Below are 13,414 nucleotides of genomic sequence, written 5' to 3'. Positions count from 1 at the left end.
GCGGATCTTCATTTTCCTGATCTGTAAACTGGGCAGAAAAATACCTGTCCTTCAGTTTTGATATGAGATATACATGAGCAAAGGTGTGCAGAATGCCAGATGTATAGAAGATGCTGAATAAATGTCCTAAAAGCAGCGGTTTCTAACCGCTCTGGGAAATTCTCCATTCTGCAACAAAATGAAATCTTCTAAAGACCTCCCCTAGGTCATCTTTTACTTCAAGTTGTTCATTTAGCAAACATTCACTGAGCACTTATTATTTGCCAGGTATTGTGCCACATGTTAGAGATACAAAGATTCGTGAAGACCCCTGACCTCAAGAAGTTTATAGTCAGTTCAGTGTGGAGGCAACTTCCTCAGGAAGCCTTCCCTGCCCGCCCTTGGGCTAGGTAGAAGCCCCTGGTCTGACCAGTTGCTTCCCTCCAAGCCCGTACTTACCACATGGACTTCTTATTTCAAACACGTGCTAGTCCCTAATGACCGTATTCATTAATTCATTTAATCCTCCCAACAACCTTATGAGTCAAGTACTGTCATTATTCCCATTTTACAGATGAGGAAATGGAAGCACAAAGAGGTTAAGTAATTGGCTTGAGGGATGGGGGCTGTGGCTCACGCCTGTAATCGAGGCCGGAGGATCGCTCAAGGTCAGGAGTTCGAGACCAGCAAGAGCAAGACTCCGTCTCTACTAAAAATAGGAAGAAATTAGCTGGACAACTGAAAATATATAAAAAATTAGCTGGGCGTGGTGGCGCATGCCTGTAGTCCCAGCTACTGGGGAGGCTGAGGCAGGAGGATCGCTTGAGCCCAGGAGTGTGAGGTTGCTGTGAGCTAGGCTGACCCCACGGCACTCTAGCCCAGGCAAGAGTGAGACTCTGTCTCAAAAAAAAAATAATAATAATAATAATTGGCTTGAGGTCTTCTAATTTATAAGGAGAGGGAGCCAGGATTTGAAAACACACCTTCTGGCTCCGGCTTAAAATATTTTGTTTATCTGTCTCCACCAAAATTTGAGATTGAGTTTGTGCCATATTCAAATGAATATCTCCTGTGCCCACCCCAATACCTGACACAAGTAATTAACAACTCATTCACCAAAGGAGGACAGGAGAGAAAGAAAGGAGCATAGAAGTAAACCATTCCACGATGGTTTGTCACCAGCATTTACTAAGCGTCGACACTGACGAGCGTGAGACGAGCGGAGGAAGCCCAAGAGTGAACACGCCCGCGCGTTCGGGTAAACTGAGACTCTCGGTCCTCAGCGTCAGGACCTTCCAGGCGGCCACTGCATTTTCCCTCCCGGCTGCGCTGTTCTCTGGCCCCCGTCCCTTCCTCCGCAATCCCGATCCCGCTCCGCCTCTTCCTCTTCCCAACCCCGTCCTCTCCGTGGATTCCGTGGCCCGGGTTTCCCGGGCGCCGGCCGCCGGGACGCGGCTCCGTGCGTGGGCGCGCTCCGCGGCGGCGGGCATGCGCACGGGCGCGGCGCACTGCGCATGCGGAAGATGGCGGGCCCGGCGGCCTGAGCGTTGCGGGGCGCCGTGTTCCCAGCCCGTCCGCGTTGGGAGCGCTCGGGCTCGTGGGGCCGCGGTGCGCGTGCCGGCGGGCGGGACGGCCTAGCAGGGCGGCGCCTCCGAGCCGGCGGCGGGCCCGCTTCCGGCTGGGCCCGCGGAAATCGGCGTGTTGGGGGCGGCGCTCGCGCCGGCGGGAGAAGGCGGGAGAGCTCGCGGGGTGCGAGGGGCGCGGGCCGCCCGGCCGGCAGCATGAGTCAGCAGCGGCCGGCGAGGAAGTTGCCCAGCCTTCTCGTGGACCCGGCGGAGGAGACGGTGCGTCGCCGGTGCCGGGACCCCATCAACGTGGAGAGCCTGCTGGTAAGTGCCGGGCTGGGGCGGGGTCTCCCGGGTCCGGCCCCCTCCCCCCGGCGCTGCCACCGAGCCCGAATGACCCGTCTTCTCGGTGGCCGCTGTCCCGGGCCAGGCACTGCCCCTCACGTGCTGCCAACCACATTCTCCCGCCTTCCCAGCCTTATCGGCTTTTCACTTGGGGCTGCAGAGCACTGTGAGAGAGTGTTGCTCAACTTTGCGTTAGAAAGTCTGTGTTATCCTTCCTCGGCAGAACCCTGGTGTATCTCTGCAACTTACCACTTATTCTTCTTTTCTCCCACCTCTCCGGTTTTTTTGCTTATCTGCAGCCGTTTAAAACCTTGTCCACCCCTCACATTTCCCACGCTGCAGCTCCCCATTATCTCTCGTCCTGTTTGATGGAGAAAATAGGTGAGAGATTTGGCTCCCTTTCTGTAAAAGGCTAATTTCCTCTACTCTTGCTCTAAACTAGTTGCTGTATTCCCCGGGTTCTCAGGGCTCTTGATGAATCCGTCCTTTCCATTTCCCCCCATATTTTCAACTTCTCTGCCGCTTTCTTCCCATAACTGGTAGTCGTAACTAAACATTTACCCGAGTCATTATGCCAAGTCCTCCTGCCAAATTTTTTGTGAGCGTTATCTCATTTAAGCCCTTGCAGCAGTCTTAAAAGATTATTATCCTTGTTTTATAGTTACCCAAACAGACTTGGAGATGTTACGTGGCTTGCCCATGGTTAGATACTAAGTGGAGAAACCTGGGTTTAACCTAAGAATGTCTGACTCTAGGTGATAAATTCTTGACTATTTAAATTGCATCCTAAATCCAACCCCACCTTAAAAGGTAACGTATTTTAATTCCATATCCCCTCCCATCTACTGTAGCTCTTCCCCTCACAGCCAAACTTCTTGAAAAAGTTGTTTGTGTCCACTTGATTGTCTGTCATTACCACGCAACCTACTGCTGGGGACCTCTGGCCTAAGCACACTTGTAAGACTGTTAATCAAGGTCACCGACAATCTTGTCAATTCCAGCAACTGTTGTAGTTTTGACACAATCAACCACTCTTGTTGGAAGCTCTCTCCATTGAGTTGTTTTGACACCACATAAGCTCCATCTGCTTATTTGGCTTCTGTTTGTCATCCTCTTTCTCTCCCCATTCCTCACTTGTTGAGTTACTCAGGGTTCTTGCCTACCTTCTCTACACATTCTTCATACGGGAGCTCATTTGCTACTTCTAGGACTTGTGTTACCGTCTGCATTTGACCCTTAAACAACATGGGGTTAGGTATGCCAACTCCCCAAAGCCAAAATCCACCTTAACTTTTTGACTCCCCCAAATTTACAAATAGCCTGCTGTTGACTGGAAATGTTACTAATAACATGAACAGTCGATTAATGTATATTTTATGTGTTTTATTTATTATATTCTGTATTCTTATAGTAAAGTAAGGTAGAGAAAAGAAAATGTTATTAAGAAAATCATAAGGAAGAGAAAATATATTACTAGTCATTAAGTGAACGTGGATCATCATGAAGGTCTTCATCCTCCTCATCTTCATGTTGAATAGGGTTGGTCTTGCTGTCTCTGTTTGCAGAGGCAGAAGAAAATCAGAGTATAAGTGAATCTGCAGTTCAAGCCTGTGTTTGAGGGTCAACTGTATATTGGTACCGTCTGTATTGGTGTTCTTAATCTTTTGAGAATTTGATAAAAACTCTAAACTCTCACTATAGAAAAACCACTTAACTTTGCATTTAGTGTCAGAAGATACACACATCCCTTGAAGTCTTAGTTATTGTTACCTACTCTGGTTGTTTCAGTTATCATGTTAGTAATAATAACTCCTAAATCTGTAAATCCAGGTTAGGGCTTTCCAGCTGTCTACTAGACATTCCTACTTAGATTTCAAACTCATACAGTAGTCCCCCCTTGTCTCAGATTTTGCTTTTATTGGTTTCAGTTACTTGTAGTCAATTATGTTTCAAAAATATTAAATGGAAAATTTCAAAAATAAATAATTCATTCATTAGTTGTACATTGCTTGCATTTCTAGTAGTGTGAGGAACTCTCAAGCTGTCCTGTCCCATCCCACCTGGCATGTGAATTATGCCTTTGTCCTGTGTATCCATGCTGTAGATGCTACCGTCTGTTAGTCACTTACTAGCCATCTTGGTTCTCACAGCAACTTGTTGCGGTATCACAGTACTAATGTTCAAGTAACTACCTAATAATGGCCCCAAAGCACAAGAGTAGTGATGCTGGCAATTCAGATATGCCAGAGAGAAGCCATAAAGTGCTTTAAGTGGAAAAGTGAAAGTTTTCACTAAGAAAAAAGTCATATTCTGAGGTTGCTAAGATACATTGAGAGAGAGAGACCTCATTCACATAACTTTTATCGTAGTATATACTATTTTGTTATTAATCTCTTATTGTGCCTAATTTATAAACTAAACTTTATCATAGGTTTGTATGTATAGGAAAAATCATAATGTATATAGGGGTCAGTACTGTTGGGGGGTCTACTGTATATCCAGAATTGAATTCATTTCTATATTAGTCAGGGTTCTCCAGAGAAACAGACCAATACTGATACAGATTTTGGTACCAGGAGTAGTTCTAGAGGAACAGAATTTTAAGGATGAGTTTCCTTAATTGGTTTTGAGTTTCTGGAATTGGCTTTCTAATCTGATTAGACCTAAAAATGCTAAGGACTCTACCTACTTCTAATAGTACAGAGAGCACTGATAGTCCATGGTGTGAACTGTTTGTTTATAGAGATACACAAAATAAATGTGTTTGATACTCCCAATTTGCTGCTTATAAGAGACAGGGAATTTAGTAACTCTATACATGGTGCTTTTGAACATTTGTGGAAAACCAAGGAAGATAATAACATTGGTTGATTCCTTCTAGTGTCGCTGAACAAAGTGATGAAAGAAAAGAATGAGTTCAGGGATTCCATTTCTTGGGTCCAGCTCCATACAAATGACCTAAGAGTTTCTAAGTGTGATCTGGGTCAGAATCTTCTGTAGCTACAGGGCTGAAATTGCAGAAATCAAATGCGAGCCCTTACTTGTCCTGGGACTGGCTGAATTACAATGAAAGTTGAACTCTTTAGCCTTGCAGAGTAAAGTGAGGGCACTGATTGGGGAAAATGGGATCCTGCAAGTTGGGATGGGGACTTTTGGGAAGACCCTGATGACTCTGGGCACATTGAGCTCCTAATGAGTCTTGTTTGCCAGAAGTGACCTCCCCACCCCTAGGGGCAGGAGCATTCCCACCCACAGTGTTGTCAGCCTTTCCACCTGGAGGAGGGAACTAAACTCTGCGTTGCCCGAGGAAATGGCATGGGCCTCCTGCGACAGTTGCCTAGCAAGACAGTGCTGGGCTCCTGAGGACCCACCCACAACCCCTCTGTTCTTCTAGACCTATAGCTAGACCCAAGTCCAGCAGGATCCATGAGGAGGTGCACTACACCCCACTTCTGGTACCAAAACTTGTATTAGGGTTCTCCAGAGAGAACCAATATGGTATATAAATACAGTCATGTGCCACATAATGACATTTCATTCAGTGATAGACCACATACACAATGGTGGTCCCATAAGATTACAATGGAGATGAAATATTTCTATCACAAATACTGACTATTGTATTATGGTTGCCTTCAGTATTCAGTACAGTAACATGCTGTACAGGTTTATAGTTTAGGAGCAGTAGGCCGTAGCATACCAGATAGCCTAGCTATGTAGTAGGCTATACCATCTGGGTTTGTGTAAGTGCAGTGATGTTTACACAAACATAAAATCACCTAATGATGCATTTCTTAGAACGTCTCCCCATCATTAAGCAACACAAGACTATGTATAGCTATATCAGAGGGGCCTTATTAGAAGAATTGGCTCATGGTTACGGAAGCTGAGAAGTCCTATGCTAGGCCGGCTGCAAGCTGGAGACCCTGGGATGCTGATAGTCCAAGTCCAGAGGCCTCAGAACCAGGGAAGCTGGTGGTGTAACTCTTAGTCCAAGGCTAAAGGCCTGAGAACCGGGGTGAGGGGGGCTGGTGTAAGTCCAAAGGCCTGGGAGCCTGAAGTTGTTATCCAAGGACTGGAGAGCACTGATAGTCCCAGCTCCCGCAGTTGGCTGGACATATTTGCCTTTTTCTGTTTTCATTCTCTGCAGGCCCCAGCGCCTTGGGGTGGTGTCTGCCCACCCTGTCGTCCACTCAGACTTACTGCTGATCTCTGGAAACTACACCCTCACAGACACGCCCAAAACTAAAGCATTGCCAGGTTTCTAGGTGTTCCTTAATCCAGTCAGGTTGGTCCCTAACGTTAACCATCAGAATTACCTTCTTGCCTAAGCAGGCAACAACTTTGCCGTGTCTTGTCTTAATAAATGGTACCACACCCACTGTATTGCCCAAGGCAGTGTCCTGGGCATCATTCTTGCATTCTCCCTTTTCCAAACTGACCCTCTCCAGCCTCCCAATCTAATTATTAATCACCAGTACCTGTCACTTCTAACCATCATCTGCCTTTCAGACTGTTGCAATGCCTTCCTAAGCAGTTTTCCTGCTTCCAGTCTTGCCCTTCACTTTCCATATGTTCTCCACACATAATAATGATCTTTTAAAGTGTATTTCTAATTATGTCACTTGGCAGAAAGAATCTGTCATGGTTTCCTAGTGCTGTCAGGATAGAGTAGAAACTTCTTCACAATCTGGCTCCTGGGTTTGCCTTTCCTGAACTGCTTTATCATTGCTAAATATTCCATGTTTCCGTATTTTTTTCATACCCCCCCCAGGTCATTGAATTTGCTGTTTTCTGTCTAGGTTGAACACCCTGCCTACCCACACTCCCCCTTCCAAAACAAGCTCTTTTTTTGTTGTTCTTTTATTTAAAAAAAAAAAATGCGTGTTTCCTTCTGATGGTGTTTCTAGTCTAGATTTGTATGTCTTTTGTCTGAAGAGCCTCCCTAACCTCTCAGGACTGGGTTAGGCACCCCCTTTGTGCTTCCAAAGCATCCTTCTCTCTACAGTGGGCGCCTCTTAGGTCTCTAAGTGCGGCCACTGTCCATTTCATTGTTATATCCCAGTGCATTGGTGCCTCTCACAGAAAGATTCAGTAAATAGTTATTGAATAAATGAAGTAGGTGCTTTGTAAATGTTTGAATGTATGATTGTTTTCCTGCCTGTAAAGTGGTGATTTGAGTGTCTATCTCAGTAATTTTTAATTGGCTAATTATTGGAACTACTCAGTAAGCTATGTGTTGCTGTGCAGAGTTTAGTTATGTATCTTGGTGATTGTTTTTTGCCTGAATAAATGGCTTAAAAGCTCTCTGGAATTTTTGAGAAGGGAGAACATAGTGTTGGTTAGAGGTACAACTTAGTTGGCACATTGAAAAGTAAGAAACATTTGAATGGATGCAAAGAATGCAATCACCCTGAGAAAGGTGTGTTTCCAAAGAGCTCTTCAAGGAATATTGCTCCCCAAAATGGAATTGGTACAAAGAGGCATCTGTATAGAGAAACTTTCAACCAGTTTTGAGGCAGTGCTTAGAATTTTAGTACCTAAATTTCACCTTTTATTTTTCTTCCTCCACTTTTGAAAAAGCTCTTCAAAACTTCTCTCAGATTTAAAAGTGTAGAGGTCTTTAGATGTGGGATTTGGAGCAGTAGTGAAATAGCTTTGAACTTGAAGAAATGTGCCTGCTTGCCCATCAGGAGCTGCTGGTTCCCAGAGAGCTGTGTGCCCTGTCAGGGCACTGAGCTCATCCTTAGTGATTTTCAGTTTGAAGGTTGCTGCCTTCTCCACTTTGTAGCTAAGATGCAAACAGGAGGTATATATAAAATGATGTCTGCCCCTCAGGGGCAAAGGTACTTTTGTGATTTCTCCAAGGTAAAGAGATAGTGTTTTCATATTCAAAGGGGAAAAAAATGAATGTTTTCCCACGTATAGCAGTATAACCAATATGTAATAGAACTGCGTTTATAGCAGAGTGGGGAAAAGAAAGCCATTTTTTTCTCCAGGTATTATGCCTAACTGAAGTGTTATCCCAGTACCCCTGTGAATAATTGTCTAGACGAGGAGACAAGGGGGAGGGAGGTCTAGAGCAGAAAAGATGCCCTTCCAGACTATGTGGCTAGCAGATAGTGAGGCAGCCAGTAAGGACTGTGTTTGGGGGCCTGGCCCTGTTGCTCTAAATTGAGAACAGAAGCCGCTGCGGCAAGTCACCTCTGAGCTTATCTCTGACAATTTAGGATATTTGTTAGTGTGTGTTCCAAATTAATGTGATGAGGATGGATTTTTTTTCATTCAAGAATCTTGCTCCAATAGCTAGCCCCTGTCTCATACTAAATTAGCAGAGAGCTTAAATGTAAAAATAGCAATGACAGTTGGTCATACTTGTCAAATGTCTGGCTTTAATAGGACTGCTTCAGAGTTTTGCTGTTGGATACCATGTTTACAAGTCACTGTTGTCCAGGCTGTTCAAGAGAGCTAGCCAGACATAGTCCCTGCCCCCAAGGCAGACATTCCCGTCTCCAGTGTTGGACACTGCAGCAGGTCTACATGTTCCTTTCAATTCTAACAACCAAACTAATTTTGTAGTGGAATTCTATCTCAATGGAATTATTTCGTATCAAGTTAACTTGCTAACAGATGCTATCATCAGATGATAAGGAAATCATTGTGCCAAGGATTTCTTAACACTGTTATAAGCAAAGAGCTTCTTAACTGCACACCCTGCCTTAAGGCTTCCCAATTTCCCAGTCCTTTGCCATATTGCTGCCATACTTTTATTTCTAAACCGTGAACTTGATTGTGTCATAGTCTTGTTCAGAAACCTTTGGTAATTCTCCACTAGTTATGTATGACATAAAGCACAAACTCCTTAGCATGATTTTATGTGGTGCTAGCATGCCCTTGCAGCTTCAAAATCAAGTCATTCTTACACTGGCCACACAGGTGGGTTCTCAAAAACATGCCATGCAATTTATGTCTTCACACCCTAGTTTGTTTCATTTTCTGTACCAGTAGTCTTTTTCTTCCCTCCCTATGGTTTATTATTCAGGCAAAATTTGGTTTGTCAAGGCTCAGCTGGGGCCACCTTCCCTGTGAATCCTTCTGTGATTTCCCTGTCTGGGTGCATCCATAGTACTTCTGTCGATTCTCTCCTTAGAGCACCTGTGAAATTCACTCACCCTAGTTTTGCTTTATGGGTCAGTTTTTTCACTTAGACAAGAGCTGAACCTGTTCCCAGCCTTTCTGGAGGCATGTGACATCATTACACCTTGTTCTAAGCATTGAGATTAATAGGAGTTTCTGTTTGCACAGTTTCATCTTAAGGTTTCATTTTATTATTTGCAAGAAATGTTTTTAAATATGTTACTATAGCTTCCATATAGCTGGTAAAATGGTTGAGCGTTAATAACGGAGCTGCTACTAACTCCCTGGTTGTTTCAGTAATTTAAAAGACTTTTTAATGTATCTAATACAGAAGTTTCTAGTTATCCACAGCATGCATTGTTTCCCATTATTAGAAGTGCTGCTGTTTTTACATTAATTGCAATGGGAAGGCATGCCTGCCTGCAAAAGTTTATGAGCAAATTTTTTGGAACCACTTATACTTAAATAGCAAAGCATGAGCATTTGTTAGTTTAGATAGATGTTCCACCTCTACTGAGCTTTCCAGAGTCAGGGACAGTATCTTAATGATCTTTGCATTCCTTTTTATCCTCAGCACCTGATGCAGTCACCAAGTTAATGTCTATTCAGTAATAAATTCTCATATTCATATTCCCACCCTTCCTTCTCTTTACTACTTCCATAATAATGCACGTCCATGCAATCTGAGAAATTTAAATCTGTGGACATTGTCAGATGTGATTACAGTTGAAGTAGATATAGTTTGGAAGGACTACTTTTCTCACACCCAGATTATTACTTTAGGGTGAAAAAAAACCCTTCCCTTTACATTATAGAGTAAAATGCTATTCATTTGCATTGTTGTTTTAAAATTACTAAGTTAAATTTTTACATCTTTTTTTTCAGCCATCAAAAATAAGGATTAATTTAGAAGATAATGTACAATATGTGTCCATGAGAAGTAAGTTGATTCCTGAATAAGTTTTGTAGTTTGAACTTAATATGATTAAAATGATTTATTTTGAATGTATATGAGTTGAGGAGAAACTGAAATAAAATATATTATTTGTACACTGAAATGTAGAGTTTGGAATTTGAGTAAAAACTCCTGGAGTTGTGGGTTGAATAAGGTGCACAAATGCCATCTTATTTTTCATAGAACAGTCTCTATTTAAGGTTATTTTTCCAAAATTCCTCCTGTGAGAGAAATTTACTCTTTCCTTCTTGGTGCCTACCTTAGGTTAATGTTTAGGGTATCTGTTAAAGGAGATGGGTCACTTGCTCTAGTTCCCTATCCTTCTGGAAGTCTTTATAATAGATTGCCCCACCCCTAATTTCTTCCTAATTTGATCCTAATCTCAGTGGATAGATGGTGCATAGATGCCTAAATATAAATCTTATAAATATTAACCCTTAGTTTTTCCTCAGCTCCTGCTACACTCTCACCCATAGATGGTCACCACGTTTGGTCAGCTTTGGCTTTGAAGTGTTCTTTCATCCATCCCATACTACCAATTTATAACCAATATCTAACATCTACTGAGCTCGTATGCCAGTGTGAGTTTTCTAGTACAGAAATGGGGTTAATGTTGTCATTCACCTTAAATTCTTCAGTGGTGCTCTATTACCTACAGAGAAAACCCTGACTCCTCATATATTTGATTTTATTTATTTGTATTAAATTTAGAAGCCACCTCATATCCTTAAAAGAAACGAGGTGGTAGAGAATGGATAGATGAAACAGAAAGACAAGTCCCTTGAATGTCTTGAAAGTCGTTTCTTGCTTAATGTTGCAGCCTCATCTTCAGCACTCTGCTGCCCTTATCCATTGCTAAAGCTACCTATACACTACCTGTGGATTCCCTAAATGCACTGGGTTCTCAGATGCTGCTTTGTTTTCTATGTGTTGTTTCCTCTGTGGCAGTGGGCCAGCACCTGCCGTCATCATTCCATGCGCCATGCCCAGCCTACTCGCATTAGGAGGCCCTGCCAGCCCCAACTCCAGCAAAGGTTCTATTTTATGGTATCAAGTAACTTTGAATACCTCTCTAGCACTTATTCAGGATTTATTATGTAATGCAGTTCCTCATTAGACTATGGAATTCCTTTAGTTTGAAGGCCTTTTTAATCTTATTTATGTCCCCTCAGCAGCTGTCATGTTGTAGATGTTCAGTTATATTTGTTCTTTATAAAATAACTAACATCACAGGAATGTACTTATCCTGAGCTTATAAGACCAGGCCTTGTTAGTAATTAGTATAATTAAGTATATGCTTTTTAAAGTGAGAATTCCTCATTTGTACTCTTCTAAATTTTGTTGTAGAATAGTGACTTTCTTCTACTTCCAATTAAAAATACTTTTAAATTCCTAATTTACTCCTGTTTAATTTTAAGTGTAGAAATGGGCTCCACAGAGAAGATATTTATATTATGAAATATGTACTTTTGTTCCTGGAGTAGCCACCAGTGGTCTTTAAATTGAATGTGACATTGTGAAGTTTCTGAGTAAGGGCATTTCTGACTGAAGGTGGGATGGACATTTCTTTTGAGACATACTGATTGTGGTATGCCATGGAAGTAGAGAAAAAGGGAAATCATATATTCTATACCAGGATGACAACTGAGTTATTTTAGAAATTATTTCCTCTGCAGACCAAGCCATGAGAACTTTTTCTTAGTATCAAATTAGAAAAGATGAAAAGGATGATAATGTTTAGTTCTGGCAAGTGGATGAGATTAAGCCCTTATATCCTGTGTAAAATTAATAGATCCCTTAACCTCGATAGCAGTTTTGCAGTACATATCAAAATTCCTTAAAAATATCCTTTTACTCAGCAACTTCACATCTTGGAATTTATCTAAAGGAAACAGTTAAGAGTACATACAATAATTTAGCAACAAGTAGGTTCATTGAAGTATTATGCAAAATAGTAAAGTTGTAGACAGTCTGAATTTCCAGTATTGAGGTAACGTTAACAGATATTCCATGCAGTTAAATATGTAGCCATTAAAAATAATGTTGAAATACATTTGTTGACATGTCATGATGTTTACAATATTGAGTTAAGAGCATGTTACAAAATAGTAAGTTCCTGTTTTTGTTTTTAGAACTATATGTACATATTGACACATGTGTGTATTGTCAGGGTGTGTTTATGAAAACCCCAAATCATTGTACTAGGTGAGTGAGGGACTTAAGAGATTTTTTTTTCCTTCATTTGCCTATCTGTTAATATAGGGTAATGAATATTTTTAAAAATAGATATACCACTTTTCCTTGAGATGTATCATAATTTTCATAATAAAAGATAGTTTGGGCTCTTTTAAAAACTTCATCAGACAGGGTTATATTAATACTTTGACATGGATAGAAACATTTAAAAAAAAAAAAGCCCAGTCTCTACCTTTGTTTTGTAAAGAATTCCTCAACTTGAAGACCAAATGAGAATGTGATTTTAAAAATTATTTCTAATTCTATTCCTGAGAGTGTTATAGATACAAAGGTAAATTTACTACTTCGTCTGATAAGATGCAGTAGACTTCTAAAAATTCACATGTTCATTAGAAACTGGTTACATATTTCAAATACTCCTTTTTTTAAGTCTAAAGCTTTTGTTTAGACCTAGGATAGGCAAATAAATTTCTTATCCATTTTGAGAAACTTATTTGATAGAAATCAGCCATGATTCAGTCAGTGTTTAGGAATTTCTGCAGCTGTCTATGTTATTTGATCAAGAGAAAATAAATGATTTTTTAAATGAGTTGAGAAATGTTATTTAAAATTTTAAAAATGTGTTTATTTTGTTTCCCAGAAGCTCTAAAAGTGAAGAGACCTCGTTTTGATGTATCACTGGTTTATTTAACTAGAAAATTTATGGATCTTGTCAGATCTGCTCCTGGGGGTATTCTTGACTTAAACAAGGTTGCAACAAAACTGGGAGTACGAAAACGAAGAGTATATGATATCACCAATGTCTTAGATGGAATCGACCTCGTTGAAAAAAAATCTAAGAACCATATTCGGTGGATGTGAGTTGGTTTCAAACTTTTCATGGCCTTTTTTTTCCTTCTCATTAAGTGACAATTCCATGCTTAAAACAAACTAGATAATAGCAGTGTTTTGACAATATTAAAGTAAGATATGACTTCTTGTTAGAAAAGGATCCTATAAATTTTCTTACATTATCCCACAAAAAACATAATTTAAAAAAAAATACTTCCTCAGTTCCAATTCATTATTGATACCAGGGGAAATCTGTGAAGGTTATAAAACGATGGTTTTCACACTGGAGTGTAGTGAACACCTAGAGCCTCCTGCTTTAGGAGCTATAATTCAGTAGTTCTAGGGGAAGGCAGGAATCTGTATTCTCAGTGGGTACCCTAAGTGGTTATGATGCAGGTGGGCTATG

The 13,414-nt window shown here is 41.3% G+C and overlaps 1 protein-coding gene across 6 annotated transcripts in view; it reads left to right on the top strand.

The window, feature by feature from the left end:
- The first annotated feature begins 1,467 nt into the window (after positions 1–1,467).
- Positions 1,468–13,414, top strand: part of E2F6 (E2F transcription factor 6) — a 37,787-nt gene continuing 25,840 nt past the window's right edge. For 4 of the 6 annotated variants that reach the window (XM_045549050.1, XM_045549048.1, XM_045549051.1 and 1 more), the window contains exons 1-3: positions 1,500–1,868; positions 9,912–9,966; positions 12,818–13,034. In XM_045549050.1, the coding sequence (XP_045405006.1) occupies positions 1,761–1,868; positions 9,912–9,966; positions 12,818–13,034 (380 nt within the window). In that variant the 5' untranslated portion in view covers positions 1,500–1,760. Of the gene's footprint in view, positions 1,869–9,911; positions 9,967–12,817; positions 13,035–13,414 lie in introns of all 6 variants that reach the window. The other 2 variants (XM_045549047.1, XM_045549049.1) reach the window with 1 other exon arrangement.

This window comes from Lemur catta, chromosome 4 (genome assembly GCF_020740605.2).
Source record: "Lemur catta isolate mLemCat1 chromosome 4, mLemCat1.pri, whole genome shotgun sequence".
NCBI lineage: Eukaryota > Metazoa > Chordata > Mammalia > Primates > Lemuridae > Lemur > Lemur catta.
This window is presented reverse-complemented; position numbering and strand designations above follow the sequence as displayed.